General features: G+C 42.6%; 1 protein-coding gene and 1 long non-coding RNA gene across 4 annotated transcripts in view; both read right to left on the bottom strand.

The window, feature by feature from the left end:
* The window catches only part of BLTP3A (bridge-like lipid transfer protein family member 3A), a 57,150-nt gene that overhangs the window by 9,507 nt on the left and 23,617 nt on the right, over nucleotides 1-24,026 (bottom strand). Inside the window, exons 5-15 of one of the 3 annotated variants that reach the window (XM_027127016.1) lie at nucleotides 18,541-18,730; nucleotides 18,087-18,227; nucleotides 17,491-17,661; nucleotides 16,607-16,802; nucleotides 9,421-9,507; nucleotides 8,734-8,904; nucleotides 8,184-8,323; nucleotides 7,636-7,777; nucleotides 7,194-7,387; nucleotides 5,529-6,985; nucleotides 676-872 (exon numbers count right to left, since the gene is read on the bottom strand). In XM_027127016.1, the coding sequence (XP_026982817.1) occupies nucleotides 676-872; nucleotides 5,529-6,985; nucleotides 7,194-7,387; nucleotides 7,636-7,777; nucleotides 8,184-8,323; nucleotides 8,734-8,904; nucleotides 9,421-9,507; nucleotides 16,607-16,802; nucleotides 17,491-17,661; nucleotides 18,087-18,227; nucleotides 18,541-18,730 (3,086 nt within the window). Of the gene's footprint in view, nucleotides 1-675; nucleotides 873-5,528; nucleotides 6,986-7,193; nucleotides 7,388-7,635; nucleotides 7,778-8,183; nucleotides 8,324-8,733; nucleotides 8,905-9,420; nucleotides 9,508-16,606; nucleotides 16,803-17,483; nucleotides 17,662-18,086; nucleotides 18,228-18,540; nucleotides 18,731-24,026 lie in introns of all 3 variants that reach the window. The other 2 variants (XM_027127017.1, XM_027127018.1) reach the window with 2 other exon arrangements.
* On the bottom strand, nucleotides 9,642-10,793 carry LOC113631021 (uncharacterized). The gene is made up of 2 exons (XR_003437162.1): nucleotides 10,740-10,793; nucleotides 9,642-10,694 (listed from the first exon to the last, which is right to left on the bottom strand). It is a non-coding gene; the product is annotated as an uncharacterized LOC113631021 (long non-coding RNA).

The following is a 24,026-nucleotide window of genomic DNA, read 5'->3' as shown; positions in this document are numbered from 1 at the left end:
CCGGGGCACGAACCCGTGTCCCCTGCTTCGGCAGGCGGACTCTCAACCACTGCGCCACCAGGAAAGCCCTGATTCTGTCTATTTTTAAATATTTGGATTTTCCCATAAGAAATTAATAATAATAACAAAACAAACATGGATATATACCATCCAGCTTAAGAAACAGTACATTCTCTTTTTATTTTCATTTAGATACTCTTAAGGGGCGATTTTAAAAGTTTTCATTTCAATAAGCTGAAAGAACTAGTGTTAACTCCTAGTGGTGATTAATCTAATGCCTAAAGGTTACTTGTTTTATCATAGACAAAAAGCTCCTAGTTATTTTCCAACAATAAAATACATAGTTTAGGCAAAAAGCAGACAACAAACACACACACCATTGATACAGCCACAGAATTAGTCTTACCGCCACAGCTACATGGCTGTAAGACTAGCGCTCTCTTCTTTGAGTGTTGTTCTGTGATAAATGTCAAGTACTAATCAATAACCTAGAAGATGTGGGGATAAAGTCAGAGCCACAAATCCACTAAAATTTCTCTTCTTTTGGTTTTCTGATTAAGAAAATGTCTACATTATCAAATCTCAGCTCCTTTTGCATCCTGCTGGTCTGAATACAGGCATCAGAAAGAACACTCTTGGGGCTCTACAACTCTGCCCGGCTCTGCTTCCACTTACCAGACTCCAAGAGCATCACAAAGCTCTCACTGCCATCACTGTCCACTGAAATCCGGTCTTCAGGGCCACTGTTATCCAATGAGACACCATCAAATGACTGCTGAGATACTGTCCTCTTCATGGAGAAAAATCGGAGTCGGGCAGCTCCTCCACCTACAGGGCCTGCCACCCCCTCATCTATCTTGGCCATGGGCTCCCTGTTTAAAAAACAAAAACAAAACCCACAAATGTGGCTTAGGAGGTATGTTGTTCCATTCCCTTGCAACACCCATCCTTTTCAGCCCAGAGCGTTATTGTATACATAAACTTTGATGTCAATTATTACCCGCTACAAGACCACTTTTCAACTGCTGGCCTTTCTGAATCCCCATATTCCAGCATTTCAAACTGCATAGGCAGTTCTCCCATATCAAATGTCAAGGTTATTCAGGTCATCCCATGTACAGAAGAGACCAACTACCTACAGCCCTGGTGCTTGTGAATGGTACCTGAAACCCATGTTCATTCCTCAAGTACTTACTGAATAACCTCTGCATACAAGGCACCGGGCAGTGGTGGGGAGTGATGAATAAGACATCCCCTGTCCTCAAAGAATGTACATTCTATCAGGAGAGAGGAGACTTATACACAAATAACCTTATATGGTAGTAAGTCACACACACCGTAAGAGGGACAGGGATACAAGCCAAAGGCTAGGCAATACCAAAGAGGGGAAAGGATGAAGAGAACGGCTCTGTGGAAAGAGATTATGTTTGAGGTGGTCCTTGAAGGACTGTGAAAGAGATGATGAAGAGGGCCTTCCATGGGGAAGAAACAGCATGAGCAAAGGCATGGAGCCAGAAAACGAAATGTACCTTTGGAGACTAGTAAAGAGCTCAGCTCAGCTGGAGCGTAAGTTTTGTCGGGGGAGAGCAATAGAAGATAAAGTTAGAAAGGTTTCTTTAAAGAAACCTTTAAAGACCTTATGTGCCCACCTCTGATTTTATTTATAGGTGAAGAAACTGACTCAGTCCCAGTTAAAGGTAGAATTAAGAAGAACCCAAGTCTCCTAACTTCTTGCTAAGTGCTTTTTTCACTTTACCACATGAGTGGCAGCCAGATTATAGAAAACCCTGGACAAAAGATAACGCATGAAAGTGCTCTGAAAACTGTGAAGTGCAGGAGGCATACAGGAAATCTCTGTACTGTCTACTCAATATTGCTGTGAAGCTAAAACTGCTCTAGAAAATAGTCTATTTTAAAAAACTGTAAAGTGCCATATGGATATATCGTAATAACTGATTACACCACACTAAGAAGTTCAAACTCAATTCAGGGAGAATAAAGAAAAAGCCAGAAGGCTTTAGAAAAGGGAAATAACAAGATCATACCTGTGGTTTAAGAAGTTTGACCTGGGACTTCCCTGGTGGCGCAGTGGTCGAGAATCTGCCTGCAAATGCAGGGGACATGGATTCGAGCCCCGATCTGGGAAGATCCCACATGCCGCGGAGCAACTAAGCTCGTGTCCCACAACTACTGAGCCTGCGCTCTAGAGCCCGCGAACCACAACTACTGAGCCTGCATGCCACAACTACTGAAGCCCGCACGCCTAGAGCCCGAGCTCTGCAACAAGAAAAGCCACCGCAACGAGAAGCCCACGCACTACAACGAAGAGTAGCCCCCGCTCACCACAACTAGAGAAAGCCCGCACGCAGCAACAAAGACCCAATGCAGTCAAAAATAAATAAACAAATTAATTAATTAATTAATTTTTAAAAAAAGAAGTTTGACCTGCCTTTTCCAAATATGCTAGCGAGGGAAAGATATTCAATGAGGAAATCAACTAATAGTTCACTAAAATAGTCCACATGTGGGAGCAGACAGGAGAAACAGATGTGAGACTCCCTAGAGCTGTGCTCCCAGCGTCATCCTCAGACGAACATTATCATCTAAAGGGGAACTCATTAGAAATGCAGCTTCTCAGGCTCTGTCTCAGACCTACTGGACGAGGAACTCTGGGGACAGGGCTCAGCACTCTGTGTTTTAACAAGCCTCCAGATGATTCTGAGGCATGCTTAAGTTTAAAAGTATGGTCAGAACCTGACAAATGCCTGGAAGAGGCAGAGCTTGAATGAGCAAAGGAATGATGCCACCAAAAAAAGAAAGAAAAAGAGAACTGGCCGGGGGAGGGAGGGATAAGGAATTTATTCTTTTATATATGTGAGGTTCAAGGCACCCCTGGGAGATCACTGTGGAGCTATGGGCAGTAGATAGTTTTAAAGCAAGAGCAGGGGAGGGGAGGGAAGTTAGGACTGAAAATAAGGGCTCTCGCAGACGTGAGGAGATGGACAAAATAACTTAGAGCGAAAGTACAGCTGATCCTTGAACAACACGGGTTTGAACTGCACAGGTCCATTTATATGCAAATTTTTTTCAAGAGTAAATACTATAGTACTGCACAATCCACAGATGGTTGAATCTGTGGATGCGTTGGAACCACTTATATGCAGGAACCTCTTATAGGTAAGGCCAACTATAGGTTACATGCAGATTTTCAACTGCACAGAGATTCAGTGCTCCTAATCACCACATTGATCAAGGGTCAAATGTATTCAAAAATGCATTTGAGTGATATAAACCTTCTGAAAGTTTGGCAAATACATCAAGAACCTTAAAATGTGTGTAGTGTTTGACCCAATAATTCCACTTCTGGGTTTTATTCTAAAGGTTTAGATATGCATAAGGAGTAATGTTCACAAAAATAGGGACGTTTAACACAGCCTTGGTTTTACCTGAGAAAAAATTGGAAACAGACTAAATGATGCCCCCCAGAGAGTGGACTGGATGAATAACTTATGATACACCCATCTGCAAGAATATAATAGAGCAATTAAAAATTATATGTTCAAATACCTCATGAATGGGGAACTATTCACAATAAATCATAAAGAGAATAAAACTGGAAAATTTCTATATTATATAGAAATAATATAAATACACAAATATTATAAAATAATATTTGGGTATTTTATATGAGTAGGCACATGTAAGCATTCGCATGGATACACAAATATGTATAGAAAAATTGGAAGCAAACAGATGCAATGTAAATAATGGCTATCTCTGGATAGTGTCATTACAAGTGACTCTTAACATTTTCTTCTTATTCTTTTATTTTTCCACACTGTCAACGAAATGAACACAAATCATTTTTATAATTTAAAAAATAAAAATTATGACAAAAGCGATCAGAATATGGACAGCCTAGTGCTGTGGAACAGTTCCATTTACAGGATAAAAGGAAGAAGAGAGCAGCCAAGGGAAAAGAAAAGACTCCTTCCAAGAAGTGCGAGGAACTGACCAGCAAGGCTGGTCCAGAATGAACTGACCAGCAAGGCTGACTGCACAGAGTCGTCCTGGAAAAAGATGACTGAGAAAATGCCACTGGCCTGGGCAGTTAGGAAGTCACTGTTGGTGTTTCAAACAGAGTTTGTATCACACACCTTCCTTTTCTCCTTTTTACCTCTCCTCTTTTCCCATCTCCCTTACTTTTCTCTAATTAGAAAAGGCAGCACATTAGGTGATTGGGAGTCCAGGCTTTCAATCCTCACCCCACCACTCACAAGCTGTGTGATCTTGAGCAAGTTTCTTACCTCTCTGAGCCTCAGTTTTCTCACCTGTAAAATGTGGAGTGATATTAGGACCTGCCTTATAGGGTTCTTACAATAATTCAATGCATTAATATTGTTAATATTTAGGACAAGGCCTGACACATAGAAAGTACTCAATAAATGTTGCCTAGTATTATTACATAATTAATCCTTTAAGCTTTCCTCCTCTTTCCTCCTAGGCTATCTAGGCCTAGCAGGTACTAGTATACCCGCAGGCATTGCTTTGAGACACACTTAAGAAAATCCACTTAGACAAAAGTTCTAAAGCCACTGATCTTCAAACCATGGTCCCCAAACCACTAAGTGTCCCAGCAAAGATTTCCCATAGTTTTCATTATCTTTCCTAAAACCACAGGCACCCATGGAAAAATCTATACCTTCCCACTCTTCTGACTGTGCATTTCTGTGTTTTCTGCTTACTCCCCACTGTAGCCCCGGCATCTAACACAGAGCCTGGCACACAGTAAGGGCTCAAAAAATACTTGTTGAACGGATGAGTGAAATTCTTCCTTCTCTATTACTCTGACAGATATTGATAAGGTGTACCAGAAAGAGCAAGTTCAAAGCCCCAGCTTTTCTAGTTATAAGATACAGGATCCATGGGCTCATCCTCTCTGAAGCTTCCATTTCCTCAGTTATAAACTGGGAATACAAACATCTGCAGCGACCTCCCCGAGCTGCTGTGGGGATTACATCAAATAAAATACTATATGAGAGCCCACTGAAAAGAATAAAATATCATACAGATGCCAGGTATTATTATTCTGATACAGCATAGCTGTATCAATAACAGTGAATCAGTGAAAGAGGAGATAGCTTGATGCTAAGAAGCAATAAATGTTGACTTGAAAACTGCCCAAGACCAGGCTAAGATATATGGAGGCATGAGAAAATCCATGGGATTTTGTTATTTTATTGCAATTTCTGGTTCTTCCCCTATCACAGAATTAGGTGTAGTCCCGAAAGTAAAGTCCCTCTGACTGGTATGCCTATATCCTCTAAGTAGCCTGAAAGTTCTTCCGCTGCTCTACAGGCAGCTCTGAAAACTAAAGGCTTTGCCACATTAACTAGGCCATTCCATGTACGCTCCTGGACCACGCGGTGCTTCCCAATCTACAAGTGCACATGGCAGGAGGCCTGAGCCCAATGGCCAGAGCTAGGAGGGAGAGAGGAGGTGAATGAAGGAGGCAGAGAACCACTCACTTGGCTGGGGGCAGAGACAGCATCTTGTGCATGGTGGAGGTCATTCGGTCTCTGCCCAGACTGAAGGCATCCTTAGTCAGAGACATAGCTTCCTTGGTGAGGTCCATGGTGGCATGTAGAGCCTCCTTTGTGGCATCCTTGGTCATGTGAATAGCACTTGATAATTCTCCCTCAATGTTCTTCAAGGGGATGAGCTCGCCCTGTCCATTCACAGCAGTATCCTTGCCCCCTGGGGGCTTCAACTCAGCTGGTGAGCTAGGTGCCTGGGCGCTGCTCAGTCCCTTGTCCTGTAAGGAATCAACTGCCTCATGGCCCTTCCCTGCCTCCTGCTGTGCAAGAGAATCTGTGTCCTGCACTTCTCCATTGCTATGGAGAGGCAGTGGCCTATCCTGGGATGCATCCAGATTTTCAACGTCAGTGTCCTCCAGAACCTTCCTGGGGCTTGCTGGGCCCTGTTCTGAGGAGGCATCAGACTTCAGCTCCCTATCCTCTGAAGGAGACAGCTCTGAATCTACAAGGCTCGTAGTATCTGAACCCTCAGAGTCAGCTTCGACAGCGCCAGGGACAGGATGCATGAGCAGAGCCACCTCAGCACTGGGGAAGAGGACGCCAATGCAAGCTGTCTGGTCCTGCAGAGGAGACCCAGTCATGGCCTCGGTATCCTTAGTAAGCTGCTCCTGAAGACCCTGGAGCACCTCCTTCAGGCGGAGGAGAGCCAAGTACTGGTAGTGGTCAAGCCTCACTCGGACATGCTCAGGCGAGTGTATGAGCACATGTACATCTGCCGCGTCCTCCAGCTCTGTCAGAGGCCCTTTGTTATCCACACTACTGCTGCCTTCTTTCAGAATTTCCATGACTTCTGTAAGGCCTGATAGGCTTTTCAAATCATGCTCAGTCTTTGACCTCTGATGGGACACAGTGTCAGGGGCAAGGGCCTCAGAATGGACAGGACTGCCAAAGCTGGCGGATGCTTTCAGCCTCCCTTCTGTGGCCATAAGGAGCTTTCGTGCCTGGGCTTGCTGCCAGCGGAGGGGTAGGCAGGCCCAAATCGACAAGGGGAAGGGGGCCACAAAATTCAAGGAATGGCCTTTGAAGTTCTCTGTTCCCTCAAAGTCCAAGGAGATCTGGGTGAAGTGGATGGACCAGAGATCCTGGGAAGCCTTAAGCCGCTGGGGAGGGAGGGCACTAGATTGAGGGAATCGGGAATCCACCTGGAAGGCGTGATGCAAAAACAGCATGTGCAGAAGGCTAAAGCCGCCTGGCACCTTGGGAAACTGAACATAATTGGAATGAAAGAACTCAGCAGCAGCAAAACCCCGGAAGAGACTCTGAAGGTCTGGACAGCTACAATGTGGGGCGTGACGTGTATTGGTGGCAGTCACGCCTGATGCAGAGAAGACAAGGGCCTGGGGACGGTGCAGCCCAGCCCGCTCTCTCTTCTCCAGCGGGAAGCTCACCTTCAGAGAGAAAATGAAACCCAATTCAGAATGGCCAGCTGAGCAACTCTGCAACCCACCATTAATACACACGTGAAAGACCATTTGGGCTGTAAAACTGCTTTCCTTACTTCTATCAAATGGACAGAGCAGAACCTTGGATTATAGCCATGGTAGAAGTGCAGCTGTGGCTGCCAACAGGGAACAAAAATCCCACTCTCTACCCTACCTTCAACCAGAAGGCATCCAGTCGGATGTCCAAGTGTTCATCTTTCTGGCTTGAATCTTCCAGTTTGTAGATAGCTTTGAACTGCTCCAAGCTGCGGTATAAATCCAGGCAGAAGAGGTTTCCCCAGAGCAAGCTGACAGGATCCATAGTAAATGTCAGACCATTTAACTGAATGTAAAGATTGGGACAGGGAACTGGAAAGCAGAGAAAAAAAGAAACCATGAATGAAGTAGCAGCTCGACTCTCACTTATCAGCTAATATTCATTTTATTATCAAAGGTATATATTTACACAGGGAAGAGTTTTCAACAAAGGTGTGCTAAACTAACTCAAACACTTAAAACTCCAAATGACAAACAGAATATAAGCAGAGAGCCCCCGAGGCGGACAAATGCGAAGAGCAAGAGCAAGACAGTAAGGACTGACCAGAGCAGATGCTTACCTGGCAGCTCCTGATTATCGGGGAAGTAATACTCTGTGAACTCAATATGAATGGCAGAGACCTGAGTGGGGAGGTTGTGAAGTTTCCGACTGCAGGAAAGGAGTGCCGATGGCTTCTTACTTGGCTGTCCAGCTGTAGAAACCTATGCAATCACGAGTTGCTGTTAGCATCTATACAGCACCCAGAATAGAATTTCCTCAATTTCCTCTGAGATAGGAGGATAAAGCCTCTACAACTCTTCCAAAGTCTGTCACAGGGAGCAGAGTGCTCTTCACGCAGATTCCAGGCATTCTCACACCTGACTAACACTAGCTACGAGTTCGTTTTTTCAGTGAAAGGTTTGTAGTGGGGTATTCAGAGGAAAGTGGGGAATCCCAAGTCCTGATCTCAGCAGTCACACTCAGAAAGAAACAGACCAAAGTGTCAAATCCACCTGGAAGGGAGGGAAGCAGCCTCCGAATTCTACAACCTTGATCACATTTGTTGCATTCCAAATGAACTGCTCCACCCCTTTCCAGCCCTGTTTCCCTGTGTCATGGGCTCCTTACCTGGTGGACGTCCAAGTCATCCACCCGTATTACCAAGCAGCTAGAGCGTAGGCGATTCCATGCTGGAGGCCGAAAGACAGCCTGTCGGCCCTGAGAGGGGCTTCTCTCAAGGGGGTTCTTTTGAGGACTGGAGAGAGAATCTAAATAAAAATAAGGAGGTGGGAAAAAGAATCAGATACACTCAACTATCATCATTAATAGAATTCGGAAAGTAAAAACCCTAAGATCATTAATGCTATATGTAGGAAAGAGTTTAACACTGGCAAGCTCCAGGACGGAACTCAAAAACTATTCTCTCCTTCAGACCAAGGCAACGGCCTATTAAATAGAGAAGCTAACAACCTCTCTTCCACACTGCAGCTATCCCTGGAGACAAACAGGACTCTGTAAAGAAAAAAGTCACAGATGTCTCTCCGTGGGATAAAGTTGGAATAATCAGCTGGGAGTAAGTTGGGATAATTAGCCAGTCCAGTGCTTTATTGCCACTGATACTCAAAGGTAAATGTCAAGAGGCAAAGCAACAGGAGTCCTCCAGCTCCTCATAACCCACCTGCTTTCCTCCGGAAGGGAGAGTCTACCCCCAGGTGCCAGGGTGGTTTCAGACCTGTCTCCTCGTGCCACTTCTCCATTTTACTCTGAAATTCCATCACCAGCTTCTGGGCCCACTGGCCTCGGGTCTCCATGGCCTCACAGTGACGTACCCAATGTTTGCAGCTATCGCCTGTGCGATAAAGCAAAAAGATTTTAGTCTAAGATCATGACCCAATGTTACAAATTTTCTTTTCCATTGGTATAGTTTTCCATAATTCAGAATCTGATCCCTCACCGCCAATCCAAAATTCTCTGGGATAAGTAAAAATTATGTAGTGAGAGCACTCAAGTTCTTCTGGATTCTATATGTGATTTTTCCCTAGGGTTCCCTAAAGGCCAGCTGCTGACTTTTGCCATCTTTAACCATGGACCACTGGAGAGGCTCTAAAACTAGTGCAAGTAAGGGGTAGAGCACAGAATCAAAAGCAACATCTCAGACACTGCCTCCCCTCCTACTGCTTCGCATCAACAGTGGACCCTGCAAGTTTCCAGAAGATGTCCTCTTGAAAAGGACTATTGCCAACACCTCTCTGAGCATGTGCTGCAATCCCTGGCACCCTTCTGCTGGGCAGTCAGGGATGAACCCAGGCATATGGCCTCAATACCTAGGCCACGCTAAAACTGCACCCATTCAGAATTCTCCTACCTGCCCAGTGGAAGGGGTAATAGTCAAATGCCATCTTGCGAAAGGTAAGCTGCATTGCACCACCCATGAGTCTGTTTGCAGAGACACCTACAAAGAAAAATAAAGGTGAACAGCAGCAGAAGAAACAGAGGCCTAAACACCACTTGAAGCACTTAAAAGTCCTCCTAAGGGTCAGCTCCAAAGCCTGGCTGATACATAAGTGTAGCCGAAAGGCCATGATGTCAGGTGATTTGCAAGGCTGAGGCCCTCCTCTTTTGAATTGCAATGGACATGCTCTAAAAGATTTTTTTTTTTAAAGCATATTCCACTGTCTCTGTAAATGGCTGTCAGATTTCTGGAAAGACAAAAGAAACTGCAAAACTCAGGATTCTGGAATTCCAGTCCTAGGTCTCCCACAGGCACACTTGACAACCTTGATTGGTTCCCCCAAACCTGGCAATACTAGTATCGCTGCCCCGCAGCACAACACCTGGAGAGGCATAAGCCAAACTCCCCAAAAAGCAGGACCCATATTACTTCCTTTCATATCTTAGCTAAAGCTGTGATATATAAGACTGTCATTACACACTGTACATATGAAGTACCATGGAACACTAAAAACACTGCACTAACAAGGACATTATAAACATACAGAATAGTGTAGATAAACTGAATTTTTTTGCAATAAGTCAAATATTCTATTGTTTATCTTGAATTTACATTTAATTCTTACTAAATGAATGAACTTTCCATGTTTCTGTCTTATCTCTCCAACTAGACTCTAAGAACTGTAAGAACAAGGACTATTTCTTCTACATATGTGTGTTGTCTAACCTACCCTGTTCTGCACTTCCCTCCTATCCCTTCCATCCTATTTCCAGGTGAAGGGAAATACCATGGGACCTTCTAGCTGTAAGCTGGTACATCTACAACCAGGAGGGTCATTTCCATCCACTCTAGATATCACCACACCAAGGTTCTGGACTAATCACCATCCTATTAGGAGATACACCTACACCTGTGTTCCTGTTGCTCAACCTTTTTGTCATAATTACCATCTCATAGGAGCCTGTTTAGCTATTTTTTTCCTAATTGTCCCTTCTCCATGAAATTTAATACCACAGATATACTGTATACCTTATGTACTATATGTCTACCTGTGCTTTATACATAAAAAGAATAAGAATAAAGCTTATTCCTTTTATTCAATGTCAGGTTAAGAAAGACTAAATAATTCTTTTAAGTTAAAAGTTAAGGGACTTCCTTAACTGGTGGCACAGTAATTAAGAATCCACCTGCCAATGCAGGGGACACGGGTTGCACAGTAATTAAGAATCCACCTGCCAATGCAGGGGACACGGGTTCGAGCCCTGGTCCGGGAAGATCCCACATGCCATGTGGCAACTAAGCCTGTGCGCCACAACTACTGAGCTTGCACTCTAGAGCCCACACACCACAACTACTGAAGCCCGCATACCCTAGAGCCCAGGCGTCACAACTACTGAGCCCATGCGCCACAACTACTGAAGCCCGTGCAGTCTAGGGCCCATGTGCCGCAACTACTGAGCCCGCGTGTTGCAACTACTGAAGCTCGCACGCCTAAAGCCCATGCTCCACAACAAGAGAAGCCACTGCAATGAGAAGCCCAAGCACCGCAATGAAGAGTAGCCCCCCGCTTGCTGCAGCTAGAGAAAGACCACCACATAGCAACGAAGACCGAAAGCAGCCAAAAAATTTTTTTAAAAGGTTAAAAAATAAAGTGTGAAAAGTTAAATTTAAAATTTTAAAGCTATTAATATTTAACTTAAGTTTATAACTATATCTGCTGAGTAACTTTTATATATATATTATTTATTTATTTATTTTTGGCTGCATTGGGTCTTTGTTGCTGTGCGCAGGCTTTCTTTAATTGCGGCGAGTGGGGGCTACTCTTCAATGTGGTGTGTGGGCTTCTTATTGCGGTGGCTTCTCTTGGTGCAGAGCACGGGCTCTAGGCGAATGAGCTTCAGTAGTTCTGGCACGCAGGCTTCAGTAGTTGTGGCTCACAGGCTCTAGAGCGCAGGCTCAGTAGTTGTGGAGCACAGGTTTAGTTGCTCCGCAGCATGGGGGATCTTCCTGGACCAGGGCTTGAACCCATGTCCCCTGCATTGGCAGGCGGATTCTTAACCACTGCACCACCAAGGAAGCCCTGTTGAGTAACTTTTAATGTAATTTATTTCTTATATAAATTATAATGTATAGAATCACATATGTAATTTAGTAATTTATATAAATACATAATAGTGACATAATCAAATTTTAATTATTCAAAATTATTTTTGATAAAATAAAGTTTTTAAATTAATTTCTTAAAATTATTATTTTGTTAGCTTTTAACTTTTGCTTAACATGAGAAAATAACTTTAGCTTAACTAGGTGCTAGATATTCAGATAGTGTCAATATTTTTCCTTTTCAACATTTAATTAAATTATTGATTTGTTGAACAATTTGTAGAATTAAATAATAAAATATAAACTATTTTTATTTAATTCTCAAAGTTCAAATCACAAAAGTACTAAGGATTAAATATAAACAACACTGATGAGGCAGCCAATGACAGCTGCTAGCTATGTACAGGCCACCTCTCACCATCTGACTTTGAGATCAAGCAATAGATAAAGTCCTCTAATCACAGCCATCTGTTTGCCATAGTTTATAGCCCTGATCTTCCATGAACTCAACATCAGTGTTGCTCATATGATACCCAAGAAAACTCAATAAGAGAAATTAAATACTAAGAAATAAAATTCTGTCAATAAGGTTAAGCACTGTTATATCTAAGTTTTTTTTTCACCCCCACCCCTCACCAAAGAACCAATTTTCAACGTCCAGAATAGGCAAACATCAAGACAGAAAGATCAGTGGTTGCTTAGAGCTGCAAAATGGGGACTGTCATCTAATGGGTACAGAGTTTCTTTTACGGATGACAGAAAGTTTCTAAAATTAGATTGTAGTAATGATCACATAACCCTATGACTATACTTTAAAACACTGAGGTGTAGGGGCTTCCCTGGTGGCGCAGTGGTTGAGAGTCCGCCTGCCGATGCAGGGGACACGGGTTTGTGCCCCGGTCCGGGAGGATCCCACATGCCGCGGAGCGGCTGGGCCTGTGAGCCATGGCCGCTGAGCCTGTGCGTCCGGAGCCTGTGCTCCGCAACGGGAGAGGCCACAGCAGTGAGAAGCCCGCGTACCGCAAAAAAAAACCCAAAAAAACACTGAGTTGTATATTCTAAATGGGTAAATTGTACGGTATATGAATGATATCTCAATAAATATGTATCTGTTTAAAATAAAAGAGTGGATTTTTACCTGCTGTGGGGAGATATCATCCCAGTTGAACGTGCATGACCTAGGCTACTGGAGGGAGAGGGTTTCACAGCCATGCTCCCTCTATTGGATTTATTTGGAACTAAAAGAACAATAAACTACACGACTGAACATATTAAAATAAGGTTTAGAATAGAAATCAAATATAATTACCCATTATCAACATATTTAATTATAAACACATAATCATATATGACACATAAATGGTAAATAGTGCACATAAATGACTAAAATTCTCCAGTGAGATGGTGGGAGAGGATAGCCCAGCCTGAAGAGAGATGAAGAAAGCTTTGGCTCACAGCCCTTATCCTGAGAGAGATAACTAAAAAGAGGCAGATGACCCTCTTTTCCCCATCAACCACCCTCCTCCTCCCAGAAGCCTGAAGGGTGAGCTGCTCCAGTTTGATTTTAAGAGAGAGTGCTGCCCCACTGCAAGCCAAGCCGTCCCCAGTTACCCACCAAGTTTTCAATAACTTCACCTCCAATACCAAGGCTATAGTGTCCCTTAATGAAAAAGCAGACAGATGTAGCCTTCAAGGAGTCCCTAGAGCAGCATTATCTAAAAGAACTTTCTGTGATGATGGACATCTTCTATGGTCCATAGATTATAACGAGTACTTGAAATGTTGTTGGTATAAATGAGGAACTGGATTTTTAATTTTATTTAATTTTGATTTTAATTTAAATAGTCACATGTGGCTACTGGCTACCATTTGGACAGAGAGTTCTAGAGCAATGCTATCCAATAGAAATGTAACATAAGCCATATAAGTAATTTAAAATTTTCTAGTAGCTACATTAAAAAAGTTTTTTTAAAAAAGTGAATTTAATTTTAATATTACACATTATTTAAACCAATATACTCCAAATACTATCATTTCAACATGTAATCAATATGAAAATAATTATTAAGGTATTCTACACTCGTTTTTTGTACTGTATCTTCGAAATCCCAGGTGTATGTTACACTTGCACTCCATCTCAATTTGGATCAGCCAATATTTCAAGTGCCCAACAGTCATATGTGGCTAGTGGCTGCCATATTGGACAGGACAACTCCAGAGAATCTTAGCACCCTTTCCATAACACCTAGTTCTCCCTTCCCCTTTCTTCCCAAATCCAAGGAGAAGAATCAAACTCACAAGAACTCTTTGTGTTCCTTGCCCCTTCACAGAGTCATCTGCCACACCTGGGTATGGTTGGCTGGGATTTATCCCTCTATCTAAAAATATCTTATCCAGTGCTTCCCTGGTGGCGCAGTGGTTAAGAATCTGCCTGCCAATGCAAGGGACACGGGTTTGAGCCCTGGTCTGGGAAGATCCCACATGCCGCGGAGCAACTAAGCCTGTGAGCCACAACTACTGAGCCTGCGTGTCTAGAGCCTGTGCTCCACAACAAGAGAAGCCACGACAATGAGCAGCCTGCGCACCGTGATGAAGAGTAGCCCCTGCTCGCCGCAACTAGAGAAAGCCTGCGCACAGAAACGAAGACCCAACACAGCCATAAATAAATAAATAAATTTATTTTAAAATAAATAAATAAAATAAAAATATCTCATCCAAAACTTCCCTAAAATCCACCAAGTGGATTCACTTAGCTTAATAAATACATGCGGGCTTCAGGGAAGGCTAGTCATTCACCTCTGATTGCAGGACCCTGTTAAATGAAGAGGACAGTGCTATACGCCCTTATCAAGCAAAAGGACGAAACTCTCAATAATGTATTTTTGTTTGTTTGTTTTTTGGGTTTTTTTTTGCGGTACGCGGGCCTCTCACTGTTGTGGCCTCTCCCATCTGAGAGTACGGGCTCCGGACACACAGGCTCAGCGGCCATGGCTCACGGGCCCAGCTGCCCTGCGGCATGTGGGATCTTCCCGGACCGGGGCACGAACCCGTGTCCCCTGCATCGGCAGGCGGACTCTCAACCACTGCGCCACCAGGGAAGCCCTCAATAATGTATTTTTAATAAAGATTTCTGAAAGGATTAAAAACAACAAAACAGGGACTTCTCTGGTGGCGCAGTGGTTAAGACTCCCCGCTCCCAATGCAGGGGGCCCGGGTTCATTCCCTGGTCAGGGAACTAGATCCCACATGCATGCCACAACTAAGAGTTTGCATGCTGCAACTGAAAAAGATCCCGCACGCCACAACGAAGATCCTGCATGCCGCAACTAAGACCCAGTGCAACCAAATAAATAAATAAATATTTTTAAAAACAAAACAAAACTGCAAGGTCTTTATAGTAACACTTGGAAGAAACAACCAAACAAAACAATAATTGTTTTAGCAAAGAACTTCCAGAACTAGTGACTAACAAACCAGTGAGCAATTTATTTCCTGTGGTGGCAAAAGCAATCTTTACGCTGTCACTGCTCCTTTCAGCTCTTTCATATTGGGAGTGGAGAGGGGTTGAAGTCACTTCAAGACCAAGGTATAGCAAAGCAAGAGAGGCATTGGTGCTTGGTGTCCCAGAAAGAAAAGGTAGTAGGTTTCCCCAAGGAAAATGAATCTAGGTCTCATTAAGAAGCAAACGTTAACCTCCAGAGAGGAAAAGGCAGCAAGAACACAAGCTTCCATAGGACGACATCTAAAAACAAAAGCTGGTGGCAGAGGGGTGTAGAGGGGGAACAAAGAGTATTGAAGGAACTGGCAGCAGAGAAATAATAATACCGAATACTGGCCTATGACTAATGTCCTCCAAATTCAGTATATTATGTCATTTGAGCCTGATAACAACCTATGAGGTAAATGAGTAAGATATGATTTAACTTAAGTTCACAAATGAAGAAACTCAGTGAGGTGAAGTGATTTCCCTAAGGCTCATGAAGGAAAGAAATGAGTCAATTATTTTTTCATTCTGAATAAATGTGTATGTGTACTTAATACCAGTTGCTCTAGTGAGTCTCAAATGGGCAGAGATGTCTGCCAAAAAAGCAGGTGCTATTTGTTTATGCTCTGCTTAGAGCACCACAAAATAAAAGCAATGTCTGAAGGGCTCTGGGCTTGACTTTCCTAACAACCACTCCACTCTGCATTAACGCCCTCTCTTTATTTAAAGATGGCTCTCCTATATCCTGTGTCTACTCTTTTTCATATGAAATATCCCTGTGTCTTTCAACTCTTTCCTGCTATGCTATGGTTTCCATAGCATTAAACAATCTGCACACCCTTCCTGGGATGCTTTCTCTTTGTTAATGTCCTCAAGGACAGCATCAAAAACAAGGCTTAGAGTTCCAAATGGAGTCTACAAAGGTGCCAGAGAAGAACTTCCTGAGTTCTGGAACCCACACTTCTATTGATGCAGTTTAAATTAATATGTGATTTAGGGAACACCATGTTAAAAAAAAAATTGCTCTAATGAATGAAAAAGCATGACAAGAACACACCATAACCCCTCTGCTTGGGAAGAACACATTTATACATAATAACTATTTAAATTGACTCAAAGATCTGAAAATTCTGAGGTTTCCTATAGTTGAATTTACTTTCCTGAAAGCTTATACCAGTGGTTAGCATTGCCCAAAAGACTCTGGGGAGGGAAAAAAAAATATACACTGCTTGGGCTCTACCCCTGAAGATTCCGATTTAGTGGGGGCTGGGAAGAGGCCCAGCTCCTGTGTCTTACTGTCTCACAGGTAGTTCTGCTGCATCCTAAAAGCTGAAGAGCACTTGCTGACAGAGAGCTGCCACAGGAGCACAGAGGCCTGAGGAAGGCCTGTGATTAAGGGGAGCCAGACAAATACCCCACAGAGTCTTGAAAACAGCCTTCCATCCCCAAGCTTTGCCCAGAGCTCCAGGCGGTGATGGACTACCCTGCACAGGCTTAGGCCTCACGGGGTACCTGGCTCTCGGGACTGGCTATCATCACAAATGTGCAGGTCCAGGCGGGAGATGAGCAGATGGTAGGAGGACTCTTTCACATCAAATTTCTCAAAGTACTGGCTGAGGCGGCTGCTGCTGCTGCTGTTGCTGCTGCCCTGGCTGCCACCGAACGCCTGGGCCCAGGACTGCTGGGCACTGGGAGCAGGTGGGGTGATCTACATGTGACAGAGAGAAACAAGAAGCCAGACCCAGACAGCCTCCTTGCTGGCTTTCTTTAAGCTTTAGTTCAGCCTGAAGAAAACCACAATTTGACAAGGTGTCCCTTCCTTCTCATAACTATTCGCCTGGTATCTCATGTAGGTCTATCCCACTTAAATAACCCAAACTCCAAGAAGCCAAATTATAATTAATCTAGTAACTGTCAGAGTCCTGTTCTGAGATTTGAATTGCCTTCTAAGCTCCCACCCCCCTAGAACTTAGCTGACTGATGCTAAAACACCTCCTCCACGAAGTCTTCCCTAAATGCTCTCTTTCAGCCCAGGTAGTTGGATCCCTTTTCTTTGTGCTCTCATGGCACAGTGTTTACCTCTATTACAGCACTTATCACATCATATTGTAATAACTTGTTTATAGTCCATATTTTAAGACAGCAAGAGTCCAAGGACAGGAACAAGAGGCTTTCCAGTGGCTAACACTGTATACCTAACACACTAGAGGCACCCAAAGAACAGAATAACTGAATAAATCAGAGGCACAGGCAAAGCCTATGTACCTACAGAAGTGAATGACAAATTCCCCCAAATAAGCCTAATAAAGTCTAGGCTCCACATACGGTGGAGGTGTGAATTAGGTCCGGCCTACCATCTCCCCACTGCCACCAAGGGTCTCTGTTTCACCTCTAACCTGTACAGGTTCAGGGGCCAGGCTCTTTCTCTGCTGGGCTGACTTCTCCATGGCCTCACTCAGTGATTCTGCATATTTCATCATAGCCTTGAGTTGTGAGTCAGTTAGCACCCAGAGCAGGTCATCCAACAGGAACATCAGCTTGGAGGCTATCACATTGCAATCTTTGGTCTGAAGGGGTCACATAGAACACAGGGTTCAACATCTGGTACCATCCCAACTACTCAAAGTGACCACTGCCCAACCAATTGCAGGGATGGCTTTTCAATCCCCAATACACGAAAGTATCAAGCACTGTGGAGAGTCAATTTCTTACAAAACTACTAAAATTTTCTGTGATTAACAAGAAGCAGCAATGATCAACTGCCTATGTGTCCCTATATACAGGTAAAAATCGTGGTTTTCAAAATTAAAATGACAGGGAGGTAGAAATGCTTCCTCATTAGCAGATACAGTGCAACACTGAATTGCAGGTCCTCCCCTTTCAAATGTCATTCCAGGGGCGGGCAACACTCAAAGAGGAGGAAACGCCATCTCCCATGCTATCTGGGAGAATAAAAGATGGAAGTTTTCATGAGGACAGAGAACACACTCACTCTTCTCTTGAGGGCTATTTGGATCCTGCCTTGGTTGGTAATAAGCCTCAGTGGAGTGGTGACTGGGTCCTGATCACCATTGTCTGTAGCATCTGCCTCAATTCGAAGTGTTTGCCAAGTTATTTCCTTAAATGTTAAAACCTAGAAGGAAAGAAAGTTAAATCCCTTAATTCTGTGGATGAAATTAATCAAGAGGCAGGAAGTCCAAGGGGAAAAGACTGGCAAGGCAGAGACCCCCACCATTCTCAGCTGGGATCCTACCCACAGAAAGCAGTGGATCAGAGATCCATAATTGAGGAAAGGATGTAACAGTAACACTGGACAGAAGGGATTTTTGGGTTCCCAAGAATGGGGGAGACTTTGAGGAAATCCCCAAAGCAGGAATAACATCCTTTAAGAATGAGTCCTATTTTGAACCCCCCATTCTCCCTTCTCAGAATGCCAGGGCTGTCACCTCTCCTCGGCGGGGGTCAGTGATACGGGTGAGGCGGAGGTCACTCTGCTGCCAGTTGGGGTTCACACTATAGCCCTGGAGCTGCCACAATTCAAAAGAAGCGTGGAAGGCCTTGGAGTGAATCTTGATGGTGATGGAATTGACGACGATGAACATCCCCTCCACCACCTTCTCGGCAAAGCCATACTCACTACAACAAACGAGGCAGACCAACATTCAGGATCATACGAGATTTGACGCATACTCTTTTTTTTTTTTGGCCATGCCGTGCATGTTGCGGGATTCTACTTCCCTGATCAGGGATTGAACCCGGGCCCTGGCAATGAAAGCGCCGAGTCCTAACCACTGGGCCGCCAGGGAATTTGTAGGCATACTCTTTATACTGGAAGACATAAGACAAGACTCTTAACAATGCCTGTCTTTGGATGCTAGAACTGTGGATGACTTTTTTTTTTTTTTTTTTTTTGCGGTACGCGGGCCTCTCACTGTTGTGGCCTCTCCCGTTGTGCAGCACAGGCTCCGGACGCACAGGCTCAGCGGCCATGGCTCACGGGCCCAGCCGCTCCGCGGCATGTGGGATCTTCCCGGACCAGGGCACGAACCTGTGGACCCTGCATCGGCAGGCGGACTCTCAACCACTGCGCCACCAGGGAAGCCCGAACTGTGGATGACTTTAAAAAAATTTTCTCCTCCCATTTCTGCTTTATATTTTTTACATTTCTAAAAATTTTTATGACGATGTGGTACTCTTTCCGATGAGATTTTTTTTTAAGAATGGAATAAAAGAAAGAGTTGACCTGGAAACAATCTCTGGTTAGAAAGAATAAACTGAAAAAATATTTTCACAGTCCACAAACTACCTGAATAAATATTGAATATTGTCTGTGTGAGGAGAGCTATAACAACAGAAAGGAAACACTAGGTTTCCATAATATCTTCAAAGACAGAACATACTCTGCAAAAGTAGTGAAAAGAGGAAAGAAGTACAGCCAGGTTAGCATGAGGTCTAATACTGTGAAATCTAGTCAAGAACAGTCCCACCTCTGCCCTGTCAAATCTATCCCAAAGAGCATAGCTGTGCTTTATAGTGAGAGGCAGAAACAGCAGGGAGAGGAACAAAGGCCATCCTTAAAGTCCTTCAGGACGTGGAAAACACAGACATTCTTAACATGTAGGTGAAACAGTTCTCATTACAAGAGATAAAAAAGTCTGGGAATTACAAACTGGAAAAAGAAAACTTTGCAATTTATATCACAAAGGGCTAATATCTCTAATGTATAAAGAGTTTCAAAAAACTCAGAAGAAAAAGACCAAGAGCCCAATAAAAACGGGACAAAGTAGGGACAGTTCACAGAAAAATAAATGCAAATAGATATTAAACGTAAAATGATGTTCAACCTCACTCATATATAAAAACTACACTGAGAGTCACTTGATTTATGACAAAAGTGACAATGTCATAGGGAAAAAAAAGTGCTAACCATAAAGGGAAAAATAGATATAAAGGACTGTGTTAAATTAATCATTTCTGGTCAACAAAAAAGTAACATTAGCAGTGATAGGGAACCCACATAGTAGGAGAAGATATTTGTAATACATGTATATAACCAAGGACTTGTTTCCAGTATAAAGAACTTCTACAAATTAATAAGAAAAAGACAAATAACCCCCAAAATAACCCAAAAGATAAATAGGGGCTTCCCTGGTGGCGCAGTGGTTGAGAGTCCGCCTGGCAATGCAGGGGACACAGGTTTGTGCCCCGGTCCGGGAAGATCCCACATGCCGCGGAGCGGCTAAGCCCATGAGCCATGGTCGCTGAGCCTGCGTGTCCGGAGCCTGTGCTCTGCAACAGGAGAGGCCACAACGGTGACAGGCCTGCGTACCACAAAAAAAAAAAAAAAAAAAAAAGATAAATGGGCAGAATACATCAATGCTTTGTGAAAGAGGATATTTTAAATTCTAATAAACAAATCCTCAAAAAAAATGCAAACTAAAATCATAATGTGATACAACTACACACGTATTAGATGGCTAAAATAGAAAGAGAGACAATACTAAGTGCTAGCAACACTGCCAGGGGGAAAAGTGGTACAAGCACTTTGGAAAACTGTCCAGCAGTATGAACTAAAGCAGAACATATGCACAGCCTATGACCCTGCAACTCTACTGCTAGATATATACAAATCAGAAATGTGTACATATGTTCACCAAGAGGTATGTATAAGAACGTTCATAGCATCACTATTCTTTTTTCTTACATATTTTTAATTTACATATAGAAAAGATCACTCTTTGTGGTGTACACGTCCAGGGTTTCAACAAATGCATAGAGTCATGTATCAACCACCACAGTCATGAAAGAGAACAGTTCAATGTAGCATCAGTATGCTTAATAGCCAGAAACTGCAAACAAATCAAATGTCCATCTACAACAGAATGGATAGTTGTGGCATATAATGGAATAACATACAGTAATGAGGATGAATGAACGATAACTACATGTAACCACATGGATGACTTTCACAAACATCATGTTGAGCTAAAGTATGTAGACACAAATGATGACATAATTTGTGATTACATTTATATAACTTTAAAAATAGGGAAAACTAACGTGTGGTGTTAAAAATCAGGATAAAGTTATCCTTGAGGGTTTGTATGACTAGGAAAGGTGCAGGAGGCTTCTGGGTTTCTGGAAGTGGTCTGTTTCTTCTTGTAAAGAATCATTAATCTATACACTTATTTGTGTACTCCAATATAACTTACCAAAAAGCTATACAGAAATACCATGTGTTATCTTTAGACAAAAATCCTAAAGTTTGGACTTCCCTGGTGGTGCAGTGGTTAAGTATCCGCCTGCCAATGCAGGGGACATGGGTTCGAGCCCTGGTCTGGGAAGATCCCACATGCCACAGAGCAACTAAGACTGTGCGCCACAGCTACCGAGCCTGCGCTCTAAAACCCGCAAGCCACAACTACTGAGCCCACGTGCCACAACTACTGAAGCCCGCACGCCTAAATCCCATGCTCTGCAGCAAGAGAAGCCACCGCAATGAGAAGCCCGCACACCACAAAGAAGAGCAGCCCCCACTCACAACTAGAGAAAGCCCACGCGCAGCAACGAAGACCCAACAAAGCCAAAAATTAAAAAAATAAATTTAAAAAAAAAAGAAGCCTAAAGTTTGAAAATATTGTCTATTGGCAAGGCTCTTGGAAAACAAGAACTCTTACAACATTGCTGGTGGTAACACGAAATTACAAAATCCTTATGGAGGGTAATTTAGCAACATCTATCAAAATTATACATGCATTTGCTATTTGACCCAGCAGCCCCACTTCCAGGAATCTATCCCAAAATATGCTAGCAAAAAAAGTGGAAACAAACCAAATGTCCATCAACTGATGAATGGATAAATAAAATGTGGCATATCCACACAATAGAATATTATTCAGCCATAAAAGGAATAAAGTACTGATACATGCTACAACATAGCTGAACCTTGAAAACACTATGCTAAGTGAAAGACACCAATCACAAAAGACCACATAATATATGATGCCATTTATATGAAATGATCAGAATAGATACAGAAAGCAGATTTATGGTTGCCTAAGGCTAAGGCAGGGGAGAATGAAGACTGACTGCTAATAGGTATAGAGTTTCTTTTGGGGTGATAAAAATGTTCTAAAATTGATTGTGATGATGGTTGCACAACATGGTGTATACACTAAAAACTACTGAATTGTGTACTTTAAATGGATGAATTCTGTAGTATGTGAATTATACCTCAATAAAGCTGTTTTTAAAAATATGCTGGAAAAATACTAAGTAACTTACGAACAAGGTCATTTATTACTGCACTATTTGTAACAGCAAAAACCCTAGAAATAATTCAAATGTCTATCAACAAAGAACTGGCTATATGAACAATGACGCCTCTATAAAATATACTGAGTATTTTGCAGGTGCAAAAAGGAATAAGAAATATCTCTCTACATACTTCTATGAAGTGCTCTCCAGGATATACCTTTAAAAGAAAAAAGCAATGTGGAAAGTGTTTATGGTATGTTACATTTTGTGTAAGAAACAGAGTGGGGACAATACAAACATACATACATATAACATGCCTTGTGTTATAGTTTTAACTTTGGAACTATGTAATTTTACATAGGTTAAAAAATAAAAAGAATTTAAAAATTTAAAACAAACTGATATAAAACTCCTAGAAGATAACATACGAAAAAACCTAGATAACCCTGGGTATAGCGATTACATTTTAGATACAACACCAAAGGCGCTATTCATGAAAGAAATTATGGATAAGCTGGACTTCATTAAAGTTAAAAATCTGCTCTGTGAAAGACAAGGTCAAGAGAATGAGAAGACCGTCCACAGACTGGGAGAATATATCTGAAAAAGACACATCTGATAAAAGACTGTTATCCAAAATATAAAAAGAACTCTTAAAACTCAACAATAAAACAAACAACCCAATTAAAAAATGGGCCAAAGACCTTCATAGATACCTTACAAAAAATGATATACAGATAGCAAATAAGCATGCGTCTTATAAGTTCTACATCATATGTCATCAGGGAAGTGCAAATTAGAACAACAATGAGATTCCACTATGCACCTATCAGAATGGTCAAAATGCAGATCACTGACAACACCAAATGCTGACAAGGACATGGAGCAGCAGGAACTCTCATTCACTGCTGGTAGGAATGCAAAATGGTACAGCCACTTTGGAAGATAGTTTGGTGGTTTCTTCCAAAACTGAACATACTCTCACCACAGATCCAGCAATCATGCTCCTTTGTATTTACTCAAAGGAGTTGAAAACTTAATGGCCATAGGAAAACCAGCACATGGACATTTATAGCAGCTTTATTCATAATTGTCAAAATTTGGAAGCAACCAAGATGCCCTAATAGGTGAATGGATAAATAAACTGTGGTATACACAGACAATGAAATATTATTCAGCACTAAAAAGAAATGAGATATAGAGTCCTAAAAAGACACGGAGGAACCTTAAATGCATATTACTAAGTGAAAGAAGGCAATCTAAAAAGAAGGAATCATCCTGGAAAAGGAAAAACTATGGAGACAGTGAAAGGACCAGTGGTTGCCAGGGGTTGGGGCAGGGAGAGGGATGACCAGGTGGAGCACAGAGGATTTTTAGGGCAATGAAAATACACTGTATGAATCTATAATGGTGAATACAGGTCATTATATATTTGTCCAAACCTGTAGAATGTACCACCAAGAGTGAACTTAATGTAAACTATGGACTTTGTGTGATTCTGATGTGTCAATGTAGGTTTATCTATTGTAACAAATATACCACTCCAGTGGGGGATGTCAATAATGAGGGAGGCTATGCATGTGTGAGAGCAGGGGGTATATGGGAAACCTCTGTACCTTGCTCTTAATACTACTGTTTAAACCTAAAACTGCTCTTACACTGTTTAAAAAAAAAA

The sequence above is a fragment of the Aethalodelphis obliquidens genome, unplaced genomic scaffold, assembly GCF_003676395.1.
Source record: "Aethalodelphis obliquidens isolate GAN/ISIS:26980383/991018 unplaced genomic scaffold, ASM367639v1 scaffold31, whole genome shotgun sequence".
In the NCBI taxonomy this organism is placed as follows: domain Eukaryota; kingdom Metazoa; phylum Chordata; class Mammalia; order Artiodactyla; family Delphinidae; genus Aethalodelphis; species Aethalodelphis obliquidens.
Note: the sequence above shows the minus strand (reverse complement) of the source record. Positions and strands in the feature narration are given on the sequence as shown.